This window comes from Dermacentor albipictus, chromosome 1 (genome assembly GCF_038994185.2).
Source record: "Dermacentor albipictus isolate Rhodes 1998 colony chromosome 1, USDA_Dalb.pri_finalv2, whole genome shotgun sequence".
In the NCBI taxonomy this organism is placed as follows: domain Eukaryota; kingdom Metazoa; phylum Arthropoda; class Arachnida; order Ixodida; family Ixodidae; genus Dermacentor; species Dermacentor albipictus.
The window spans coordinates 237,553,873-237,580,549 of record NC_091821.1 but is presented as its reverse complement, the minus strand read 5'-3'; the positions used below and the strand labels follow the sequence as shown (position 1 = coordinate 237,580,549).

Genomic DNA, 26,677 nt, shown 5'->3' with positions numbered 1-26,677 from the left:
GGACAAAGACTGTATTCACGTGCCACCACCACTTCTGCTGAGTAGTGCCAGAGTCCTTCTATGCCTCTGGTAACGCCGACCTCTGATGTGTACAGCTGTTTCCCGACTCTTCACTCACACCAATTCCACTTCCGCAATTCAGCTTCTGGGGTTCTTGTTAATCCTGCTCCCGAGATTTCCAGTTCCTGAATTCTCGCTTGTGCGCTCACTCCTCTATGCAGCAGTAGCAGGTGGCAGTGACATTGCTTCTGCTCGGAACCAGAAGCTGCGACAGTGTGCTTGATGTCGGACGCTGAGGGGATGAGGGGAGATTAGTGCAGAGGAGCAGTAGGTTGGCGGTACTTTACCCGGTTGGCGAAAACATGTATAGAGTGGCCTTACACTGGACAGCTATTGCCTTGCTGCCCAGTGGGGAAACGTTACAGCAAAACTTCTGTATCACTGGTTTAATGCAGACGGCAAAATAATGAGCACGCTTTAAGTTAAGAAAACATTTCATTTTCGAAGGCTTCAGAACTCCATTGACTGATCTGAAAAAGAGAGAACCATGAACTTTCAAGGTGTAGGCAAAATGGCCAATTTTCAAAATTCTGAAGGCTGCTTTGCAAAGCATCAGTCTAGCTAAAAACTCATCTGCAAGCTATGTTTCTATCCAAGTGCGAAGTGCCCAGGTGAAAATTAAGGCATTCATTTAAATTTGCATTTGTCATTCTCCTGCACATATCCTTAGAATGATATAGCAAGTATATTTGCTAATTTCAGGAGCTCGTTCACCACCCTTGTGCATAACCTTTGAACAGCCAATGACGGGCTTAAAGTGTGTGATGGGTGAGAAAACGCCTCATAGATATGGCGTCGTTCCCCTTTCATGAATAAATACGTAAACTGTATCTGTATCTTCAGGTTAGATTACAGCTCTGCAGGGTAGCCGACTTAGACATTTGCAATTCATCAGCTGCTTTCAAGGAGGCTTTTGTTTTTAGCTACTGCACACAGATCCTTCCTATGATAACATCCCTATTTTGACAGACTTGTTCCAAACTTCAGTTAAAGGTTTAGTAAAGATAGTTTCAATTTTCAGTGTATGTTGTATACCATCTTAATTTATAGGTCGCTAATGTGCCATCCTCATCGGGCCTCCAACTCCAACTATGAAATGCAAAAAGAAGACAGCTGGCCATTTCACTGGCATGAACTCCTGTGAGCCATGAGTCATTAACATGCAAGTAGGTTGATTAAAAAATTTAATTATGTGGTTTTGCGTGCCAAAACCACTTTGATTATGAAGCATGCCGTAGTGGAGGACTACGGAAATTTCGACCACCTGGGGTTCTTTAACGTGCACCTAAATCTAAGTACACGGGTGTTTCCGCATTTCACCCCCATCGAAATGCAGCCATCGTGGCCGGGATTTGATCCCACGACCTCGTGCTCAGCAGCCCAACACCATAGCCACTGAGCAACCACGGCGGGTTAGTAGTAGGTTGATACAGTCATTGTGCCAACATTCAGTTCAACTGTTTCACTCCACTTTCATAGAAAGCATACTTACATTGTATTTGTATCTATGAAGCTTTATAAAAAAGAAAGAAATTCTGCTAGCTTCTGCACCAATACACTGATCAACTTTATGCGAGAATTGGTCTTTGACGATGCACGCGCTAAATGCACTGACTGCACCTTTTATTTGGAAGATGTGCTTGTCCCATTCCAGCTAAACACTCAGGCTCAGGTACAGTTTTCGGTTTGAACCAACATGCTGGAATAATTTTTTTTTTTGCTTAAGCGTTTTAATCACACGAGCTTTCATTTTCCTGGATTAGTCTCAACATACTTTTAGCAGGGGCAGAAACAACATAATTTATTAATGTGGCAGAAAAATTAACATAGCCCATTGGTCTGGCAGTCCATGGCATTCTATGCATTTGTAAGGCCTCTTAAGAAAAATGAATGCTAGAGGTGTGCGAACATTTGAACAACGAATAGAATATTTCCCTATTTGAACCGGTCCTTGAATAATCACAGTTGCTATTGTAAATTCAATTGTTTTGTTTTTTCATTCTACAAATGAATTGTACATCATTAAATGTAAAAATTAATGAAAAAAAAGAGCAACTTTAATAATAATCCCATCCATAGTGTACATAAAAAGTACGATAGTAGAACACACAACATCACACCGGGAGGGAGCTAGACCCTTTCAGCTTAAATTGTGATCATTTGCGCACAAATTTAGTTCAGATAATGCAATTTATTCAGCAGTTGGTATTGTTCGGTACCATTTACAGCTGCAGCACATATATGTTCTCTTCAGATTTGAATACGCTTTGCTGCAACATTATGTGACATATTAGTAGCATTGTCTGCTGCAACCATTCCAATAAAAGAGTCACCTTTCTTCAATTTGTTGTCACTGCAGACCATGCGTACATTCAATTTGACCTTGGCGGTATACACTAGGGCTGGGCGATTAATCAGTTAACCTTCTGATTAATTGATCAATGCTTTAATCATGGAATATTTTATCACAATTAATCGGTTGAGGCCACAGGAGCAAAATCTGGCAAGCATTGGCACTAAGCCGGTGGAGGGAAAAAAATTTAGAGGATGCTTAAAGGGACACTAAAGTGAAAAGTGATTTCTTCTGCATCAGTAAATCACCGTTCTACAACACCAAAAACACCACTCTTACACCGATAAGACGTTTGGTAAGCCAGAAAAAGCGCAAGAAAGAAATGCGGGTGGCGACGCGTACTTGAGTTCCCGCACCTGGGGGCTGTGACGTCTTGGATTTTGATGGCATCTTCTAGGGCCTACTAATTATATATAGCGCTACAGACTGACTACATTGTGTTCTAAAGGAACCAAATATTAAACATTCCAAGTTTCGGGAACGTTTATTCAGCCAACGCGGCCCAAATGCGAAAACAAACTTTGGAATCCCTGACGTCACACTGACGTACCGGCGCTGGCGTTTCGGCGCGAAATTCAAATACCGATACTTGGACCTTCATTTTCTCATCTAATATTCAAACTATTTTCTTGAAATGACTGCCTGCAGGTTTCTCAAACAATGCTTTATTAGTCTAAACTGATTTATTGTTTCCCTTTAGTGTCCCTATAAGGTTTGCCTTTGAGAGCGGAATGCGATAGCATTCGAAGATCCCCAACTGCTTCTCACGCTTCCCGGCAACTGCAGCTAATGTAACCGTAATGTTTACCGGGAAACACTGGTGGCGAACGCTACGCATGTAGGCGAGCTTTGTGGTAGAAACATGACCTCTTGCATAGGCCACGATGCGGTGGAGGTGAGCGCCATCTGGAGGTGTTGCAAGGAACCAGGCACACCACTACGTGGCCTCCGAGATTTGCGTGCGCCAGTGCGCGCAAACCTCGGACGCCGTGGCTGGTCTACGTATAGTAGAAACGTCGGAAAAGGGGTTTGTGTTTGAGTTTCTGCGTAACAGAATTATGTTTTCTCACATATTCAAATTACAATCCAATGTTATGATTCTGTAGGTTTTAAGTTGTACTTTACAATTTTTCTGACGTATTTTACTTTGAGAAATTTAATTATTTCAGTAACTTCGTTGCGCTACATGGAGGGTCTGCGTGGTTAGGTAGGTATGGTTGCGTTAGCATGGTTTGGAATAATTTTTGCCAAAACGAAGGTAAACACTGGACACGAGACACCAATGCCAGATTTTCTGCGACACAGGGCCCTTAACACTGTTGCATTAATAGTCTCTGCAACACTCGCAAAGCGTAGGCTTTGAATAAAGGTCCAGTGGCATGCTAAGAAGGCTTGAGCGTTCTGTGATGAGACTGCCAGAGAATGTTAACATGCTAACTTGCCTCTGCAGGTAGACGACGTGATATTAAAGGCAACTGCTGTTGATTTGTGGCGCAATTTCTTTAAAGCGAAGCTGTTTTTGCAGATCGTTCTGGACTTTCCTGACCACAGCTGGGTGCTGCTGCTTTTGCCAAATAGCTCACACACAGGACTGCACTAACATCTTTACTACCCATTCAGGTGTCCTGGCTGCTGGCCTTGTTCTCTATGAAATTACTCAATGATAAAACAAATGATACCTAAATGTCCTCACTGCAACAAATACAGGTCATCAAGAGTACAATTCCTTCAACAGAGAAAATCTTTCCCTGCCTACTTTCCTAGGGTTTGGCTCATCTGCTTGGTTGGTCTTCTGTCTTAGAGTAAAGTGCAGTTCACTGTTGCACTATCTCCAGCATTTGCCCGCTCTAGTTGGTGTGCTGACCCTGGATACAGTGTAATAGCAAAGTCGGTTAATCCTGGAGACAGTATAATGCACCACCATGTGGTTTCTGCGTCTTGCTGTTCTCATTGGCAGGCAGGAAATTGCTATGGTGCAATACGCTCTGCAGAAAATAATCAGTTCAATCACATTTCTTTAACCGCTTCAGGGAAGTTTCGCTTCTCAAGTTCCAACATATGGGTTGGATCTGCGTAATTTCTTTTTTTAAGTTTATGTACATAACGTCCCACTTTTCATTTTTAACCCACCTATATAAATAACTGCAAATAATCAACAAACTAATTATATATATATATATATATATATATATATATATATATATATATATATATATATATATATATATATATATATAAATCATTGAGAAGTTCTGTAGGTTCGGTGCATAGGTAGATTTAGAAACGAAGGTGCACACTTAGGAAAATTGCATCTTTAATGTTTTTAACGTTTCGGCCGTGGCACGGCCTTCGTCAGAATAAACAATTCTTATTCTGACGAAGGCCGTGCCACGGCCGAAACGTTACAAAAATTAAAGATGCAATTTTCATAAGTGTGCACCTTCGTTTATAAATCTATATCTATATATATATATATATATATATATACACACACAGTAAAAGCTCGTTAATTCGAACCGCAAGGGGAAGCCGCTTCAGTTCTAATTAACGAAAGTTCGAACTAACGAAAGTTAAGGAGGGCAATAGTACACTGCGATTTGGAAGCAGTAGGGCATGTCAGAAATTTGGCGTGTCAGAAAGTGATGGCGTGTGCCGCGGGCACACGCCATCTTCAAGTCGAAGCTCTGGGTCCGATTGTTCCACACCACCGATGTCCACCGAAACGAACGTTAGCCGAGGCTTAACACCATCACAATGACTCGCGACGGCCGATACCTCCTAAGCTGAAAACAGAGGTGCACAACCGATGGAGACTGCCGAGACATAGACGCTGAACATGTGAAGGTGGCGAAGGCCCTGATTCGTTGGTTCTTGATTGCAAGCGCAGCTGCGACGTACTTGATTCGCTGTGTTTTGGAGCTTGCCGTGCCATCTCCGCACAACATTAGCAGCTGTACAAGATTTGCAAAGCCTCCGAGATTCGCAACGGGCAAGAAGTCTCGGAGGTTGCGTAGAACGGAGAGGCGGCAGCCGCCGCTGCCTTCTGGCTGACCCCGCGTCGGTTAGATTTTTTTCCGATTTTGCCTTCTCTCGCCGTTCTCTCCGTTTCGGAGGCAATACAGCCTTGTGTGTAGGCAGTAGGCGCGCTTCTCTGGCCGTGTGCCAGGCGAGCGTAGTTCGAATTATCCGTGAGGGAACCTTCTCGCGTTCGAATTAACGGACTTTTTTATACATAGACTTCTGTGGAGCTTGGCCGGACCAAATCGTACAGTTCGAATTATCCATAAATTCGAATTATTGAAGTTTGAATTAACGAGCTTTGACTGTATATATATATATATATATATATATATATAACTTATTTATCAGGAAGAGATTTTAACAATGAGTGGTAGGAGCCCCCCAGTCCAGGCCCCTCCCAGTGGTCTAGTGGTCTCTGCCACCTGCCTGACCTGGCTAATTAAGGACTTTTGTCCTGCCAAGTTGGAACGGGTGAGTTGTGCCTCCCACTGCTCCATTGTGTGATTGCTATTTGGCCTATGAGGGCGCTTACTGCATTCCCAGGTTACATGTATTAGGGTAAGTATGCTACCGCATCAAGGGCAGCTAGCGAGTGGGATACATGGCGTTTAGTAATTTCAGAAGGGGGAATACCCCAGTCTGCATTTTGTGCCAATCGGTAGCCTCTTGCCGGCTAAGTTGTGGGTGAGGTGGTGGGTATTTTCTGCGAACTTCGCGCTGATGAGCAAGGATGTCTTTGGCATTTAAATTGATGGGATTTTGAGAGGAATAGTGCGAGTGGTTAGGGTTAGCAGAGGACGCCGTCGCTCGGTTGGTACACTCTCGAGCTAACGCATTAGCCTGTTTGTTCTCTGGTACCCCCGCGTGTCCCGGGTACCAGAGTAGGTGATAATGGTCGTTGAAAGATTTGGGAATTATTGCGAAACTGGCCGCAGTCACGTGCCCCTTGAGAAACATGTGACATGTCTCCTGGGAGTTGGTGACCACGACCGAGTGCCTTTGTGAACGCTCTGCGTGAGCGAAGGTGATCACCACTGCTAACATTTCGGCCGAGGTGAGGGATCCCGCCGTGGCCGACGCAGTTATTTGCTCCTCCTGGCAGATTGTGTTCACCACTGCAATGGCGTACCTCTTTTGGTAGCACTGCCCGGTCACCTCTGCATACGCAGCTGCGTCTGTGTAGTACGTATAGTAGTACCTAGGATTATTAGAGTACATCGACTGAATATGTTGTGCGTGTGCTTTGCGCCTTTCCTTGTTGTACTCAGGATGCATATTCTTGGGAATTGGAGCTACTGTAATTTTGGATCTCACTGAAGGAGGGAGAGGTACCACCTGTTTGGTGAGATAAATTGGGTATGCCGGAATATTGAGTTGAGCCTATATTGCCCTGCCAGTTTTTGTGAAGCTAAGGCGTTCCCTCTGTCGCATCAGAGTGGCCTGCCTGAGTTCATCTAAAGTATTATGTACTCCCAAAGCTAGCATGCGCTCCGTGGAGGTACATTTAGGCAGGCCCAGGGCTGCCTTGAAAGCAGTTTGAATTATCGTGTTGGCCGGCCTTTTCTCTTCCCGGTTGATAATTTGGTAAGGCAAGCCATATGTGATTCGACTAATTACTAAGGCCTGTATGAGCCTCAGGGTATCGTCTTCTCGCATGCCCACCTTTCGATACGTCACTCGATGTATTAAGATTCTAATCAATTGGGTTAAATTTTTTAATCAATTACCAGCCCTAGTATACACGTATGGTAACTGGCCCACAAGATCACTGTTTAAACTTCTAATAAATTATGACCATGTATGTATTGAAATTGAGTTGGGCAGGCCATGCAATATGTTGGGTAGATAACCGATGCTCTATTAGAGTTACAGAGTAGCTGCTGGACAAGGAAAGCACAGTTGAGGATGGCAGAGAATTAGGTGGTGTGATGAAACTAAGAAATTTGCAGGCATAAGATGGGGTCAGCTAGTGCAAGACAGGGGTAACTGGAGAGGCCTTCACCCTGTAGCGGACATAAATAAACTGATGATGTTGATGCTTAAAGGAGTCCTCAGTGTGCAAACAATATTTTTTTCTAATGCTCAGTTTGCATTTAATAAACCATTATTTATTATATGCACTACAACACCAAACTTGATAATGCTATGAATACAAGGTGAACATTGTTTTATATGAATAGAAAAGGCTGTTCATTATTTAAAAACTATTTGTTATTTTCTTCCACCACTATTTGATTTGGTGTCAAAAATTACAATTCACACATCCCTAGCAATTCCCCACTACTGATCCATCTCCTTTGTACACCTGCCAAGACAACTATCATCAGAATACACAGATGCACTGTGATTATCTTATCGTATACAGTATCCTGCTGTATTCAATCTGATACGAGTTCAATAAATCTTGAATGGAGCTCGATGAAAAAAAAAGTACAAATCAAAGTGCATGGTAGGTCATGTAACCAAGCAGAGCTGACTTCGAGCAGTCCACTGAAGTATGCTTACTGGGGAGCATGCATGCACGATCATGCATGAGATGTGCACAAGACAGCACCTCAGAGGTGTATCTGTTTGCCCTAACAATTGAAGCGGCAGCTTCTGTATAATAGGGGCTTTTGTTTTTAGCCATAAATGAAGATGGTTGCAGCTTGCACACTGCAATTAATGAGAAGGCCACACATGAAAGAAAGTAGGTGCTTACCGATTTTCTTAATGACTACATCTGCTTCTGCAAGACAAATCTTGTCCACAAAGCCTTGAAACAATAAAACGCTAGATGCAAGGCCAGTCTTCTTGTATTCTTGAAGAGCTGGATTGCCAACATCCATGGCCTCATCCCCTTTGTGCTGGGCATCATACTCATCAATCTCATTGGAGAGTTGGCTGCATAGGAAGCATGCAGGAAAGAAAATATTGCACCAATTTTCTATTGGGTCTAACAATCTGAATACAAGGGGGCAACTGAAGGACAAGTGAAAAACTAATGTCTACACAGGCTATTTTCTATTACATTTTAATACTTTCATTTCTGCATGAGATAACATCTAGAACAGAGGTGCACATCATGCATTACAGGCATGATATGCCTTGCATGTAAAGGAATAGAAGACAACCTCAGTTTGGTGGCCTGACAGCAGTATCAGTCGTCCAATCAACGACAGCAGTATCAATTTGTGTACACAGCAAACATGCTCCTTGACTTTCTTTGCTTTATTCATCATTGAGAAAAGCTGGCATGCAGCGTTTTCATGTATAAAGATACCAAAGCAGTTTATTAATCAATAAGGGCAAAGAAACACCTCTGAAATTCTTAATGGGTGCCAAGCAAGTAGGAAGCATGCATTAAAGAACTGCAGAATGAAATGTCTTTGTGGTTGTGTCAGTGATTAATTCATGCTGGGTGGCAGAAATAATAGTTTAAACGAGGCTCTGCAACACCCATCAGTGACATAAGTGTTTGCCTGTCCCATCACAATTCCTCTCCTTTCAACATTGCAAATGCACTCATTAGGTTTGGCGACACCTGAGGTGTCAGTGATACCGTCAGCTGTGAGCAGTCATACTGTGTATTACTTCATTCCTTTTCACTGGTCAGCCAGTCAGCCTTGTCTAATTTAGCTGTTGGCGCTAATCTGTTTTCATTGCCATCATATGCGCAAGAGCAGTGGTGAAACAGGTCACAGCATTTCGTGGGTGCTGGCAAAGCACTTCAAGTACTATCTGATTTCGTACAGCACTCATTGCTGTATGCGAGTGGATATTTGTAAAGAAGAACAAATTCCTTTGTTAATAGAATACTGATACTAGACTTTTGACTTGACATTTGTTTTTCTTGAAGTGAATATCGAAGCAACAAGGCGCTCTAAACAGTTTCATATAATATGCGTTTCTATGAACCAGTTTTAGTTCTGGGACCGAGGAGGTGTATGTCTTGACGTCATGATACATCGACTCGCTCTGTTCCTGCAATTGCTGCAGCTGCCACACAAGAATGCACCCAGAAGGAATGCGTGCAGCACTCATCTAGTTTTTGATGAACGCGATCATACCTTGCCTCATTGCTACACGACGCCAGAAAATTTGCTCTGCGTTATGATAATGTTAATGGCACCAGGTGCAGCATTTTGAGACCAACTTTAGCACTGAATTAAAATATATTTCCTAACTGTCATACAGCCAAACCTCAAATATAACGAAGTTGTACTTGCACCGAAAAACTTCGTTAAATCACAAATTTTGTTTATTCAAGGTTTTACGGTTTCAGCATTAACAACAACCTAACAAATTCCTAGAGCATTAATGGTGGATAGTACCTTGTCAGCAAGCACTTATAAACAAATGGCAAGGAGGTCGGGCCACAAGAGCCCAGTTATGAGCACCAGCGCATGCTGTGCAGATCGCACAGAGACTGATGCATCCATGTGGCTCATAGCGTTCAAGATTTGCGAGTGTTGCGTTGCACGGCACCGTAAATCTTGGACACTATAGCTTGATCACGTTACCATGCGTCCACTCCCTCCCCATCTCCCTTGCACAGAAGGAATAGCCAGCTCTTGTGTTTCTCCAAGCGCTGCGAGCTGCAGCACGCCTCACGGCCTCCAGAATTTGTTTACGGATGTGACAAATGGTGCAGCGGTGTTTCCTGCCCACCATGTCCACTTTGATGCCATTTTTACCACTCAAAATTTTCATGCGGAAGGACATTTAAAAAACGTTTACCTTGGCCGACACTTTCATAGCTTTTTGCTAGATTTACTAGCCATACATGCTCCCAAGTACATGCTTGAAATGGCCGAAAACTTTGGTAAATTGAAATCGTGTCACAAAATTACTTCGCTAAATTGCAGGGGAAAAAGAATTATACAGTTTTTTAATGCAACTAAGATTGGGAAATGAAAATAGTTCCGTTACATCGCGAATTTCACTAAATCAAGGTTGGTTATATTGAGGTTTGACTGTAGTTGCGAAGTGTCTTCCTTCTGTGTGCAGCAAGCATGCAGTTGTTCCTACAACTTCCAAAATATGTCATTACTCCCTTAATGCTGGCATTCAGTGACGAGCATTGCATAAAGTCAGTAATTTTATCAGAGGATTAATGATGATATACAGGGTTTGATGGCAGAAGGGCCAGGTATGGGCAAAGGGTGCCAAGAAATGGTACTGAGCAGTCGATGGATCAATGAATTGTGATGGCTAGATGTAACGTGGCTGTAAAGAGGCCTAAAATCAATCACTTTATAAGTGCATAAAAGATATACAATATATACATATAGTATAAACATATACATGTTGTAGTTTTAACTATGACAGTGGCTGGCTGTAGTGAGATGTTGTTATGTACATAGATAACATATAGTAACGTAATGATAAATTAAAAACATACTATTGGGAATAATCTTTAAGTAGCACTACTGCCTCACCAGGACCTCATCAGAGAATTGCGGAGATCCACCAGCTTGTTAACAAAATACCAATCAGCTGAGCAATTGCCAAGTACTTCATAATGATCCATTTCATGCTCCGTTCTTATAATTTGCTGTGCCTGCCGAGTGGCCGATCCTAGCAGCATAGCTCTAAATCAATGACAGAGTGAAAGGAATGGAAAACAGAATGGATCATCATAATACAGTCTAATGACCAGAAAAGCTCCTTGATTGAGCAAGCACAGGAGTTTATCGTGGCTGTGGTTAGGCAGAGCAGCACATATCAAAGCACCCTTCCTTCCACAAACTGCAACCCACGTGCACCGCTTTGTGTTTCATTCCGACATAATACCACATGACCCTCAGCAATGGCATAGTGTGTTGTGTGCACAGTGCAAAAGAGTGTGGGAGTGAGTGGTTGAGTGTGCGTGTGACTGCTGGTTTGGTGCGTTGCCAGAGTTTGGGAATGCTACACCAGAAAAGCTACTAGCAGTGTTTTGTGCCACCAGACTTCAATCTAATCGGCACTAAACAATCAGTAAATCTTCATAAGGACCTAAAAAAAAAAAAAAAGGTTGGTTCACCAAAATGAGACTATGAATGCATGAGTTTAAAAGAGAATTTGATCGGCAATTATGATTAGTTCGTAACAACCTTTGCCTGTATTCAAAATTATGCTCACAGTATAAATGCAGCAAGCTCAACCACAAGATTTAGCTCTGCAGGAAATCCAACCTCGCAACAGACAGAGGCATGACGAGGAGGAATGAGAGCTAAGGTGTAGTAGCTGCAGTATTACAGTAAGAAAGCTTATTTAGAAACTTGAAATTCAACGGCTTGATCCACTAGTGATGTACATTGATGCAACTTCACTACACAAATGTAGCCATCCTGATGCTTGCAGATTTGCCACTTAGAGCAGGGCACCATGCTTGTCAGGTGTTTCAGTATATAGCGATGGGTGATCCATTACCGTGCCACATTGCATGCTTTGCAACATGGTAACAACTTGTTGACTGTGCCGTGCTGGAAGGCTCTATTCTAAGCCAACAAATGCAGTTTCTTCATTCAATGTTAGCTTGCATTATTACTATAAATGTCCCCCTTCCCCCACCGTATTTCTTGACCTAAATAAATAGATAATAAAATTGAAATAAAAGGTCTGGACTGGCCTAATCTATGCTTTCTGAGAGAAATGCTCCATTATCAAGCTCACCTGACAGTTGGCACCGCAAAAGGGTCAAATGCAGTGACATTTGTGATGTCTATGGGCACACAAACTCGACCAGTCTTAGGATGCACGGAGAATGGCGCTTTCAACAGATGCTGAGTGCCTTTTGTAACAGCCACATCAAGCCTTGGGTAGCATAGTTCAAGCATTATTTCTTCCAAAAGAAACATATATTTAGTACTCTGAAATGGACGAAAGCATGGAAATAGGAGTAAGAAATGTGGCAGATTCCAATATCTGGCTGTTATATAGCAGTTAAAGGGACCCTGAAACGATTTTGATGATTTTCTACAAACATACTGAGTCTTTAGAGTAGGTCTTTCTGATCATTAATCGACGCATCTAAGTGCTCTGCGTAAAGCATGTAATTTATTATAGGGATTTAAAGATGTACATTGCTGCCAATCGCAGCACACTGCTAGGTGCAATCTTCAGTCGCCCCTATCCATATGACGTTAATCACCCAATTGACTTCAATAGGGCGATCTATCCAAATGGCTGCCTAGGGCGTGTCATCGATAATTTTTCCACCTTTATGGTGAACAAATGATGTTCGCAATAGTTGGAATGTTAGTTAATTTGTTTCTATAAAAAGAAAGTAACAGAAAGAGAATGCACAAGGACAATTTCTCACTACACTTAATCAAAGCGTCGTCTGCTTGTGTTACAACGTGCTCCATTTCGACGAGAGCTCCGCAGTCAGAGTCAGCCTCAATCTTTTCGTGAGCACTACGATTCGACTTTGATGTGTTGTGGACTGCAAACGTAGCGACTGGCAATATGTCAAGCTGCGACATTGTGTCCTTCTGCAAGGCAGCAGGCGAGCGGACTGGCTGCAGCGCATCGGACTGCTGCTATCCAATCAGCGCCAGGATTTGCGCGTTTGCGGCCGTCACTTTACACCGGAAGATTACTAACGCAATAGCGTTTCGCATGTCTGGTATTAGGGTAAACGCAGGCACAAGGGGACAGGGCCTGGCCGTTTCACCGTGTCACTTCACGGAATAGCAGAAGCACAAATGTGAATGGTCTGCACGGCGCAGCCACCTGGTGGCACAGAGCTCAACCACACACAGTAGCAGTAACGAAATGTATTCTTCTTTGCTGCTGGTGTAAATTTTTCACAGGAGTGTAATCGTTAACATGTTTTTGTAAACATTTAAAATGTTTTACACTTGGTTAGAGCAATATTAGCTCTTTGTTTGGCTGGTTAGGCTCTGCACCAACGGGTGGCTGGACCGTGGAGATCGATCAGGCAGCTCACGTATGTCTACGCTAAAGTTCCTTCATCAGCTTGAGTTTATGCTTCCACCGTTTCGTCGAAACGCCCAGCTTGCCTGTGGTTACTGGGATAGCAGACACGTTTGGCGCTGCGACAGAATGCTCGCAACGCACGCTGCTTCAATAGCTCTCGCTCGGAGTCACCTGCCAAGCAGCTGGCATGAGAGTTTGGAGAGGCTTCGCGCGCGCGCCCTCCTAGAGAACTTGAAGTTGACGACACAACGTGCCATAGTGACGCAGAGCCAGTGAAGGTGGAGCTTAGCCCTGATCATTCGGCAAACGAATTGAGAAAATGCATGATTATGGAGGAGGGTAACTTGTAATCGTCCATAGCTCTCTTAATACGAGACATTTCACACAAATTATGGTGCGAATGATTAACTTTAGCTGTAACCGTTGTCCGAACCGTTTCAGGGACCCTTTAATTGTAGAATCAGGCCTATGAAGCAAAGGAAGTACCTTCTGCTTTTCAACTATGGTTTCAAAAGCTTCCCAGCGCTTCTCGGATGATGTTTGTGACAAAACACTCTTTTCGATGTCGTCCTTAAAAGCTGGAGAGTATGTCAAGTTTGATTTCCACAGTGTGCGCCACTTGCATGACACAAAAATGTTCTTAAATTTGCAACCTAACAAGAGAGCTGAAACCTGATATGATAAATCCCCACAAATGAAAAAACAGCAGTAATGAGAAAAACTACGACTATACTCTGCATAACCTCTGACAGGTTATGTTGGCCATATACAACACTTGTAAAGGCTCCATTCCAAATATGCAACTTGCCTGCTATAGCACATAATGTTGGACATTTTACCAAACAATGCTGCCTGCATCTGGTTTGAGACTGAACATTCAGAAAAAAATATGTCTGTTTTCGGCCATTTGGAAAGCATTAAAAGTACTACCACCATGGCAAGTTGTTGCCACATAAAACCTTACAGACTTACAATACTGCTGACAATATAGCTGGAGAGTACATGTCACCACGCAATAGGCATTTACTACATGCGATGTACATGCATTTTGTGTATTGTCTGCATCTTGATGCACTGCTAGATGCTTTCATTGCGGCTCCTGGATGGCTGACTGAGACTGAGTTTTGTGGTTACTCCCAGATGCCACTTGTTTTGTGTGCACATGCACCCAAACCGAACGTTTGGGCTGGCTTGAAAAACAGGTGAACACATATTTGATTTCCCCCTCCCCATAAATTTCAGATGACTATATAACTTTGTAATAGATGTGGTGATAGTGTAAGATCAAATAAAGAGACGTGCACATTGCTTCTGTAGCTTTGGCTGCAGCCACTGAAAGTTGCTACTGACAAGAAAACGGAAAAGGATGCCGTTGAGAAAAGGACAAAGAGCAATGAACTTGGTTATAATGATACGGTGACATTGCTGCATGTAAATAAATGCAGTGCAATAAGCAACAAGTTGTACAAGAGTTCACAGTCAGCAGTACTTTCTCAAGTGCAGCCTCTAATAGCACAGGAAAGGTAAGGTTGTCATCTACCCAATTAGCATGAAGCTACAGAGGAAACCCAAATAGGTTTTTCGGAAAAAAAACTTAACATATGAAGAAAAATTTGTCCCGGTCCGAGGATCGAACCCAAGCCCAATACTTTTGTGGCGGAGGAAGGTTAATAAAAAGGCTGTTTCACATGCAGCGACTGGGGCAAAAAATATCATTGCTGCCATGCACGTCGCCGAGCGATTTTTGCTGCGAGCTTTCACACACATCAGCGATGGTGCGACTTCCATCTACGCCCAAGGTTACCCCCTGCTCTGAACATATTCACCCCTCTATTACCAGAATAAAAACAACATGGAAACTGTTCATGTGTTTGATTTGTAATTTAGTATTTAAAAATAGAATATGTAGCATGCTTTGTGATCTTTAATAGAATTGTGCCACTACAACTGCATCGTTAGTGACTACAGAGACACCGCACATCATGAAATAGACTATGGCAGAAAAGCCCCTACTTCCACTGTGTTTGCTGTTGGCCTGCCCAAAATCACGCCAATCGCTACGACTTGACGGTACCCAGTTGTGGAGAGTTGCGACGAAAATCACTGTGTCGCTGACTGAAAATCGTGCCACGTGAAACAGCCTAAAGGGAAAATTGTCATCCACCCAAATACAGCACAAAACTACAAACAATTTTCCTTTCATAAGCCTACTCCTACCTTGCAGACTCCAGCAGTGCAAATTTGCCATATTCAAGATCTCTACGCTTCAATTTCTTGACTAATTTGGCCTCACTCCGAGATTTGCGATCCTCCTGGCAAGCTCAGATAGTAGAGTGACTGCACTGGAAAGGTGCTGGTCTTGGGTTCAATCCCTGGACCAGGATGAATTTTTCTAGTGCAAAGCTTTCTTTCCAAGAAACTCTAGTGGGTTTCCTTCGTAGCTTTGTGCTACAGTTGGGTGGATGAGAATTTACCCTTTCATGAAACTTCTTCCACAGGACTGATTTGGCGAGAGCTCAGCATACCATGTAGCATCCTCTACACTGCTAGGTTATCGTGAAATAGAAAGCAGCTGCTGATGTAAAAAAAGGCAGCTTGCCTGCGAGCTCAAACCTTTTCTTTTTATAGCACTGCCGAGCCAGTGCAGTAGAGATGGCCTTATTTTGATGCCATTACATCAAGTATGACTGCTCTCATTGAAAGAGACTGGTCCGTTCAAGGGATTCAATGCCTGCATCTCAGTCCTTCAGTGAACAGTTTGCAATGAGAATTTAAGGCAGCATACTCATCTACTACTTTCCATTAAACAGCCTTCTTGCCTCTTCAAAGCAAAGTTATAAAATTATTTCATTGTCCTCCCCATGCCACTTGCCTAACTTTACATGAACATGCTGAACTTAACATTTATTAACAGCAAAAAGAGAGAGAGAGAGAGATCCCAATAAATTATGCCATTGAATGCTTATGACATTATTATAAAGTGTGCAGCTCACAGCATTTTTAGAAATAGGCATGAAGAGTACCTCACCAGACCCCATTAGAAATTTTAGTTGTACATAGGAAGTTTAGGGCACTTTCCAGGCAGCGATTTACTGCAATAATTTTTAAAAAGGGTTCAGTAGTTTTGGAGAGTGAAAGAAACGACATGTTGCAAGGCAATGGCGCTAGGAGATGAGCTATACACTCCCCGTAGCAGAGGTTCTCTCCCATTGTGTTGAGCACAATCAATAATCAACACTCGTCCGCCTTCTAAATTGGAACAAAAGGTACATGTGACAATGTCACAGGTGCTACTCCTTTTTTTCCTTTGCTGCACGCCGCACTTGTAACGACGACCCACTTCTAAGGGCAGTTCTGCGAGCTCCGTGTTTCATGGGGTTGCCTGTGTTAATTGCAGTGCTGCTGGCTAGTTGTGTGCTGCAGGCAGCTACCATAATCTGGTGGGTGAGAGCTATGATACGTGGTCTAAGTAATGCACTTGTTTGCAATGTCTACATCTGGCAAGGGGCGCTTTAAAATCAAGCCTGACATATACTGATATACAAGACATTATATAAATAAATGGTGGCCATTTCCTTATAGCAAAACACGACACTCTGAATCAAAAAGTCAGTCAGGGTGCAGCAGTTGCTCAGAAAAGCAATTAGCTGGTACACAAGTGCAGTGCTGCCATACGAGTCTATGAATATCTCTAAAATAAATTCTGTAAAAGCAACACATTAAGTGCACAACATACATACATAGACCGTATCTTACCTACTACATACTAGTGAGAAGGATAAAAAAATACCAGTCCATTTCCATCATGTTGCAGCTTAGATTGTGCATTTAGCCGATGAAAGCTGACCATGCAAGCATAAGAACATTGTTCTACACAACTTTTACATAACTACCATGCTACTGCCCTTACTACCTTACTGCCCAACAAATTCAGAAAAATGTAAAAGGATACAGCTATCAGAGGAGGCGCTAACCAGATCATGCCAAAACTTGTCACCCTCAAGCAACTTTTGGTTCTGGAGGGCAATCGCTGGAAAGTATTCCTTTACAATCTTTAATGTTTCCCTGAAATAAATGTAGACACACACCATATACATAACACATGAAACCACTGCCTTTGCATGCAGCATCTTACCTCACACTTGGATGAATACTTTTGAACAAAGATACTTTCTTGGAGCTCTGAGCTTGTGACTGCAAGAAAAAAGTTGCATAAAAGAGCACCGCAAACAATACATATCCGAGCATAAGACTGCAACATACATATTAAGCAGATATAAGAGATCCTGTTAAGCGTCTAGACACCGCTATGATTAAGGCCCACATTATGAATTCATCTAACTCATAAAAAGAAATAGATATTATTACGAACTCCTCTTGAATATTCCACTACCAAATGCAACAGCAGTCACAACAAATTACTCTAATGGGGTGCCGAGATATGCGGCCACTGCCTCACTCCGAGCTGTGTCAAAACGAACAAAAACGCTTGCATCTCGGCAAGAACTACCAGCAGGAGGCAAGACACTGCTAAAAGGCAAAATGCACGATGTGGCTTGCCTGCTGCTACCGTAATTTTCAGTAACCACTTTGGTGCTGAAAACTAGGTCCAGAGTGCTGCCAGGGCCCACCTAAGGTGTCTGAGGGCCAACGAGGCTATATCAGTCAGTGTAATTGCATTACGAAAGGCTATAAAAGGATCACTAAGTGACAGACACTTACTTACAGGACTTGGCCATCACATTAAGCATTCAAAATGTATTTTTTTCCTGTTCAAAACAAACACTGCTGCCAATCATAGTCAAACGACTCAAGTGAAACACCATAAGTGAAACACCAGAGAGAATTGTCACTGTCATCTCAATAGAAATCCATCGCAAGGAGGTTTTGTATTGCTTTCTTTTATTTGTTTTGCAAGAAGGTTTCATTTCCCATGCTCAAGCACCTTAGTGACATAGAAGGCAACAAAATTAAGAGGAAACAGCATGCACGCACACGTACACACACGCACACACAAAGAAAAACAGAATTCAGCAATTCCGGCGGCTGTGACCTTATTTACTGCAAATGCAGTAGGCTCTTACAGTGGACACTGCCATCTTTTAAAGGATGCCTTTGCAATGCAGACATAATTTTCTGCTACAGCGTAGCCTACTGGGGCCACCTAAATACTACAGGCCCAGACACTACAACTCAGCATTTGTGAGGTGCAAAACCAGGCACAAATTATACTAAGTGCCCGAGCTGCACAATAGCGCAGTGGTTAGCGAGTCATGCTTCCAACTGCACATTGCTGCAGGGGTGCAAGTTTTAATCCCAGCGGCAGTGGTGGTGGGCAAGTCTTTGTCGCAGTGAACAACACCATCTTATGAAGAACAACTTCTTTACAATGCACATGTCAACCTCAACCACTTCGCAATAGTGCAGTGATTAGTAGGCCCATCTACCCACTGCACATTGTTGCAGGGACATGAGTGTGATTGTGGGCAGTTTTATTAACTTTTTTTTGCTCAATGTCAAGGGTGAAGCTGAGAATGATTAGGTGGCCTGACGCTGCCATCAGCAATGTAATGGAAAGGACAGACACAGCAAACCTTGTTTCGAGGTTTAAGCTGCTGTCGAAGAAAAATTAGTATTACTTTAGCGTAACAGCGGGCTTTAGCAGGATTGAAATGCGCATGTGCACAATGCTTAACAATTAGCCATAGTTTTTAGCATATGCACGCTACTTAGACTTAACATTACCACCTATGTGTGGTTTACATACAAATATATGGCGGCAATCCCGGCTACCTGCTTCGAAGTTGATTTGGCATTGCTTTTGCAGAATTCCCTTCATTCGTAGCAAATGAATGTGCAAACGGCTTTAGCTTAGTTTCAGGCCACTTCGATCACAGAGTATTATGAATAAATTGTGGACAGAGTATTATGAATAACCTTGCAGATTTTTCGAGATCGCTTGTTTTGAGCGTGCCAAGGCGCAACGACAGGAACTTCTGGGATGGTTGCACTACCTATTGGCGAAGTCGACAAATGGACATGATGACATATGGCCTCTAAGATCAGGAGATCTCAGAGGCCATGGACAAAAGGCTTGTACTGATTTCGCTCCGGATAGGCAGACATGGAAGGTACAAATACAATGCGCTCCCAACTGTCGTTGCGCTCCCTCTTGCAGTTTTCTGACGCGTATGCAAGCCTTGGCAAATAGATAAAATTACTTTTGTGGACTTTGTATGCAAAACAAAGCATAGTTAAACAGCGTCTGGCACGGAAAGTATGCTGCCACACTATACGCCTCGTGCACCGCCTATAGAGGCGCCAGTGAAAGCCACCTAGCGGACGCTTCCAACAGTACATGCGGGAGCAGTAGCAGACGACAGCCCTTTGCAGCAAGGATGGCTGAAGTTCGCGGCTGCGATTTCTCCTTTGTTCGGGTGCCAGGCTGCTTCTTCTGCGGTGACAGCTGTAGGGAAGATGCTGACCTCTGTGCGAGCGGGTATGAACACAAGTTTACCGGTGTTTGGGACAACATGGTCTCGATACGTGTGAGGTGTGTACCGCAGACAAACGCCATGAACCCCATTTACATGACGTGGAGCTCATGTTGACTAGCCGATAAATTTTGTTGAGTGATGCGATCTCTCGATGTTTTTTTTTTTATTCTACCCTTGCCGCAATGCTGCTTCTGTAGCTGAATAATAAGTACCCGTCGATAGTGCAGACTTATATCAAACAAATCCGCAGGGTGCAATCTCTGCATATGCCGTTGTGATTTTTTTGCTGATGAATGTATGTGACATCGCCGAATAACTGCAGTCGAAGTCGCCTCAAGAAGAGTAATTGCCAATTTATTGATGGAAACGCGTACACTAGCCAACGAAGTCACCAAACACACGGGTAATAAAAGCGCGTTAGTGCTGTGCCGCCGATGCAATTCTGCTGCATACGCCGATGAACTACCGTTCCCGCTGCAGTTTGCGCAATTTTAAATTCCCCAGGGGAGCTGCTTGGAAACGTACAAAGCTAAAGACTGACTAGCTTTTCAGTACTTTTTTATATTACTAGAGAGAGGTGCCACATGACATATTTAAAGGCAGAGCAGCGCCAGTCAAAGTAGATGAGCGCTGGCGGCAAGGCCCGGTTTAGTCGTCTGCAGCGTAAGTATAAGAAAGAATTCAGTTGAGTACAAAACTCACATGCAAGAAGGGACTATGTTGCAAAACAAACGACTCACTCGGCGTGTTAAGTTTGCTCAGGCAGCATCGAGGTGTGATGATTTCCCAAACGGGACGCGAACTTTTCAGCGAGAAATGGAACAAAAATACCATATGCAGCAGCTATTAGCAATTCTCGCCCTCAACTACCTATTTTCTAAACACATTTCCAAAAACGCAAGCAATATCTAAGATGCCCTCGGGCGAAAAGAATAAAGCTGTTAAAGAGGCACTTCGTTGGTATCATTCCGATAAGACACAGCGTGACTTATGCCCTTTACAAACAAGGCAGGGTGAAAACTTCGCAGCCCAAAAGAATTGACAAGAGTTATGCATGGAGCAACTAGCAACAGTTAAACATGTGCGAAGCCACGCATAAAATAGATGTAAAAACATGAAGTGCGTGACAGCTGGTGCGAGGATTTACCGCGCCACATGAAACCAACAATTTCAGTTCTTGCAAACTTCAGTAGCTTTAACATACAAAGCAATGCGCTCGTGTAGTCATGCTCCCTAGCTAGCGCAACGCAGTAAAGAAGCGGAAAACAATAAGCGGCAAACAGCATTCCGAACTTTAGCGAAATGCCTTTAAACCTCATGCTGCACTGCAGACGAATTTCGTTGCTCACACGTCTAACCATGATCGAGTGGAAAAAAACACCGACGGGACAAAGGAAAGGATGAGAACAAGAAATTTCCCTTCGAAGCGACGATCCATTTTTGCTACCGTTGCTCCCGCTGATGAGGCTTTGCCGGGAATGATTAGAACCGTATCGCCGGCACGTTTTCACCGGTATTTGAGCCCCCCACCCTGCAACAATTCTTCTTCGACATTCCCTGAAGCTTTGGCCACTCCACACGTGCGAATGGTGTTGCCTATCTTGCTCTGAAAACGGGAATAAGACAGAGAAGCACGATCAACGACACAACTACGGCGCGCGCCAGGCTCCTCTCCCGCGTGTTCTGCGCAAGGCCGCCACCAGTGGCGCGTCCCTCGGCGTGCACAGCGCCTATACTAAAACTCGCTTCCTGCAAAGTTTGTTTGTGGAACGGTAACGCTATTTCCCTTAACGTTAAACTAAAGCTGTCTATTAAATGCAGCTTATGTGATACAATTCTCTGAATGCAATGTGGGTGGAATAACCTTTCCTTTCTATTTTTAAAAAGCTGTTGTTCGCACCAATAAGTAGTGGTCATTCAACGCAATGTGTGTAACAGACTTGTAATACTGCTACAAATGTGAATAGCATATTTTGCTACAGTGCTGTAATTGCACCAGAGAATGAAGTCTAGCGCTCCCGGTGACAGATGCTGTATATGATGCTGACCTAATGGCGAGTTCGAGCACTAGGCACAGCCTGCGCCTCAGCTTTGCTTGTAACATACAGAAGGACTGCTGGTGAACCTAATCATGAAGTTAATGACTGGTTTATCCATGTTACTTTATTCATAAATGTAAAAATGGCTTCAGCCACCACCAGGAGGCAGTGAAGAATTTTGCACTGATGAAATGAAGAAAGCTTGCATTAACAAAGATTTTGGCTGCAAGTACTACTTTGTCAAGGTTTAGCTATACCAATTGTTTCTTTTCTTTAGTTCGAAAAAAAAAGGGGGGGGGAGGAGGCCACATGGGGCATATAGAGCAATTTGGTCAGTTCAGGCCAGTTTGAGCTGACAAGCACAGTGCATACAACATGAGCTAACAATCGCACCTGCTAAGTATTACACCCATACGCACCGCAGAAACAGCTTAAATGACAAACTAAACACCATTTGCCCTTCTCCTCGCGGCTGCCGTGCTTCCAGCCGGAGAATCAACATATATTGTGCAAATCCACGTACGCACATGTCACTGCTGTGAAATCGCTCATAGTGACACGCGACTTCGAGAACTATTCAAAGCAACATCAGTTATTTGTTTAATCTGTGGCTTCAATAGACTAACTAAAGTTACAGAAATAATGAAACATTCAAACCAAATGTCGACGTCTTTTTGTTTTACTTCATACCGTAGCAAGAAATATGTACTTTCGTTTTGGCACGTGCACAAAGAACTAAACTATCCCATTTTCTACCCTGTTACAGCGCTGCAATCATGCTCTTTCATCCTCTCATGCCTGCCTTATTGCTTATGATTGTGGCATCGATCAGATGTTCTAGTGCAGAGCGCGCAAAATTGTCCGCTGTACGAAACGAGCCAAATGCAACTGTTCGTGCCTGCGCGAGACCCTCACCGGATGTGCGCCACTCAACAAAAATGCGAGATCGGGAAAAAAAAAAAAGATGAGGGGGGACGCGTGATGTATTCGCCATGCAATCCTCCAGCTCCGGTATGGGAGAACTTAGGGAAGGAATATTGCTTGAGGAGGCTAGATGGGGCAAGAGAAGAGAGTGCTGGCCATGACGCTCGCATCCAGAAATCATAAGCTTGTGCCACTTCAATTATTTCTATCTCCGCTATTTATGAAATAATTTGAAAAATTGGTGCAGAACACTCCTTAGAGGGCACGTAACAACTTCCTGTGTATAACCAAAATTTTCTATGTGACCTGGTGGGGCACCTTTAAGAGGCACGCATTAATTGCATGACAAATCGCGATGTCCAGGTGGCTAATTAAAAACGTTTACTAATTTACGTTTTAATTATTTACTTTAGGACACACATTCCTATTGCAAAATTGTAGCCAAGGAGTAGTAAAGTCGCACATAGTGTACAGAAATCCTACGAATGGCACCACTTTTGAGATATTTGCTATTAAAATCTTAAATATGCACATTTTAAAGCTGGATATCTTTGAAGTGGTGAATTACAATTTATTCTAAGTAACCACGATTTTATTACTGCTCGGCTTCAATTTAACAATTGTAATATGTGCCATAAAGTGAATAAGTTCATTAGCAAATCTTTTTAATTAGCCATATGGACAACCCAATTTTTACAGAGCTGTATGTGGCTAGCCAATTCATCCGTCCATCTGTCGCCTGTACACCGAAAACTCCGGCGCAAACCCATGCGCATGCGCGAAAAAGGAAAAGAGAGAAGAGAGAGAGAAAGAGGCATGCGATTGGATGCGCCAGTAGTGACGTCATTGCTCTCCGCCGCAGGCAAGCACACGCACAGCAGCTTCTCTCTGGCTCTGAAATGGCTAGGCCACACATCATATGTATTCCTGAGGAGCAGGCAGCTTTCGATCAGCAACACAGTGAGCAGAACCAGGAATGAGTTCGTCTACACCGTGCCAATGCTGCATCCCAGGCACAAGAGCAGGCTCGTGCAGTTGAGTGCAAAAAGCAACAGCATACCGAAGATCTGGCAGCCTACCAAGCCGGCATTTATTGAACCATCGGGATTAACCCAGTGACAAACACCGGGGCCGCACGTTTTGGCTTAGCTGGTTAACCATCTGTACGGAGTGCGTGGGCAGCGATTTTTTTTATAGAGGCTATTACTGCATCTGCCAAAGATGCACCTGGATAGGCAGCAAAATGTCATCTGTCAAAAAAAAAAAAATTTTTTTAGTCCGTCCAAACTAAGAGAGAGAGAGAGGTTGTATACTGAGCCAATCAGCAGATAAAATATGGGGCAAACAATAAACAGAAAATTGGTAGTACCGAGAGAAATGACAGTTTATTAAGCCTTTCGTAACTAGCTTCTTGGAGAGTACCTTAGTAACTTGCGATTTACTGATGATATTGGCTGATGAGTAACTCAGGGGACCAATTGCAATGCATGCTCGCTGACCTGGACAGGCAAAGCAGAAGGGTGGGTCTAAAAATTATACCGCAGAAAACTAAAGTAATGTTTAACAGTCTCGGAAGAGAACAGCAGTTTACGATAGGTAGCGAGGCACTGGAAGTGGTAAGGGAATACATCTACTTAGGGCAGGTAGTGACTGCGGATCCGGATCACGAGTCTGAAATAATCACAAGAATAAGAATGGGCTGGGGTGCATTAAGAATACAAAAGAATTACGCACCTGTAGCAAACTACCTCTGCTTATGGCGCATAAGCTGAGGCAGTTTGTCATAGGTGTACAATGCTCCTACACTTTATAGTGCAGCAGAGAATTAGCATGCTACATTCAGTTACATACCATAGCATCATTTGACAATTCAAAGGGCAGCAAGTGTAGTGCCCTGTAAGTTTCTGGTTACTAATACAACTTCATTAAAGAAAAGTTTTATTATTTCATTTACAAAGCTTACTGGGTATCTCACTGTAATAATGTAGGGCAATACAGACCTTTAAGAGACTAATATAATTGGCAATGGCTGCCCGTGCTGCTGCTCGAAGTCTCCTTGCTCTTGCATCACACACCCAGCAATGCACTCCACGGCGCCCCGAGTAGACCCACAGAATGTGCTTGAAACCAAAATCCTCTGCAACAATAAAGTACACAACCATAAAGAAAAGGTATAAGTTGGTTCAGCAGTTTTGATAGACGTTATAATCTCAAGTTTATCTGATGATGCCAGTGCACGTTTTACTCCTAGCAGAGCAATGCAAAGCCACACAGGTGCAAGGCTCCCAACTATCCACTTCGTACAGTGCAGCATCTGGCTTGCACTGGAAATGACAGTGCTGTTGCTTCTGCATGTGCCGACACCTGGTTGGCAAGTGGCATTTTAGCAACCTCCACTCCATTGCTTAGGTAAGCGTCTATAGATTGTTTTGTGCAGCTTTTGATGTACTGCGAAGGGAAGCCGCATGCTTGCACTGTGGCCGCACTTCCCACTGGGTACAGGAAGCAGTCATCTGGGCTGGCATTGCCATGATAGTTGAAGTAATTAACATTCATTTCACAACCAACAGTTTTCGAAATAGACATTGCCAGTAGCATAAGTAAAGTTTCAGAACAGAGGTGCAATTACCTAGCTCTGAACAGTTAAATAATATGTCAGGTTCTCACCTTGCTTTCTACATCTGGGGGACCTAATGTAGAAACAGTTTTACTTAGCAACTGAACACTGCAGTAACAAGCATGTTTGGTCATCTTCAATTCTCTAATACATTTGCAGAAAATTTATAACATTACTAATACACATAAGTGCATCACGAATAGCCTTTTTATTTTATCCTTTAAACATTTTCACGTGTGCTTCAAAAGAAAGTTTCAGTAAAAATTTGCACCGCTAACTACAAATGAGGCAGACTTTGCCTTTGTTCCCATCAGTCCTGCTACGCACTTGTTTGACAGAAAATGTGTCAGTAAAATCAATAAAAGCGGCCGCGTTACAATGGATACATTCATAAAATACCTCTTAATACCCTGTCCAAAATCTTCATGGCTAAAGTCATGAAGGCCCAACAACTTCTGCATATTTCAGCCCCTTGGCAGCACGTTCGCACGTCGTCGTAATCTGTCATATCGATGTCGAACACTAGTTCCCTTTCAATTGGTCCAAACGAAGGCTCGTGGTGGTTCTTCGGCTGCAAAGAGAAACGTGAAGTAGATAAGAATTCTATGCAACTCTTATCGAAACGAGTATTCGCATACGAAACCTGTACAAACAAGAGCTTACATTGTAATTGTAGACAGCGCCAATATCAATCTTGTGCGGGCGTTTATCCTTCAATGCCCTTTGCAGTTCTTGCATGCTTGAAAAGGACTGAAATCTGATGTAAACATCGTCTCTCAAAGTGAAGGATATTTCGCGGTTTGCACCCCTTGACTTGTCTGCAGAACAAATGAAACAATTAAATAAAGCAATAATTTGAAGAGAATAAATACGAAGTAAGCAGCAGTAAGACGCCTTACCAGCGTACGTTATCCACTTGTAAAACGTGTCAATAGGAAACAACTTTCCATAGTACAACGGCAAGAAATCGTCGAGCAATTCCGGATTGTAGGCGCCACTCATAGGTGCCATGGCAGTTTTTACACCGAGACAAAACCTGTTAACTCCGCAGGATAGGGCGCTTTGACCAGTAGCTTTGAGTGAGGAGCAGCTATGAATGTAACACAACCACGGTGAGCACTTTACAATATAGAATTATTGCCCTGCTTCACATCCATGGGAGCATCTGGCGCATCTCCCGCCAGAAATTCGCGCGCGTAAAATGGTTCTTGTAGAGCGTACTAGATTGGGGGAGTGGATTCAACGAGAGCTCCGCGCC

At 43.2% G+C, this 26,677-nt stretch overlaps 1 protein-coding gene across 2 annotated transcripts; it reads right to left on the bottom strand.

Moving 5' to 3' along the window:
• Prim1 (DNA primase small subunit) lies at positions 1–26,677 on the bottom strand. Of its 2 annotated transcripts, none has more exons than XM_065430929.2 (10): positions 26,319–26,677; positions 26,083–26,237; positions 25,819–25,990; positions 24,803–24,939; positions 17,478–17,536; positions 17,295–17,407; positions 13,829–13,920; positions 12,074–12,270; positions 8,136–8,317; positions 1–292 (listed from the first exon to the last, which is right to left on the bottom strand). In XM_065430929.2, the coding sequence occupies exons 1-10, from the start codon at positions 26,428–26,430 to the stop codon at positions 111–113; spliced, it is 1,401 nt and encodes a 466-aa protein (XP_065287001.1). In that variant the 5' UTR covers positions 26,431–26,677; the 3' UTR covers positions 1–110. The 2 variants fall into 2 exon arrangements, with proteins under 2 accessions (XP_065287001.1, XP_065287002.1); XM_065430930.2 differs by lacking the exon at positions 1–292 and adding an exon at positions 432–530 and having other exon boundaries at positions 26,319–26,674.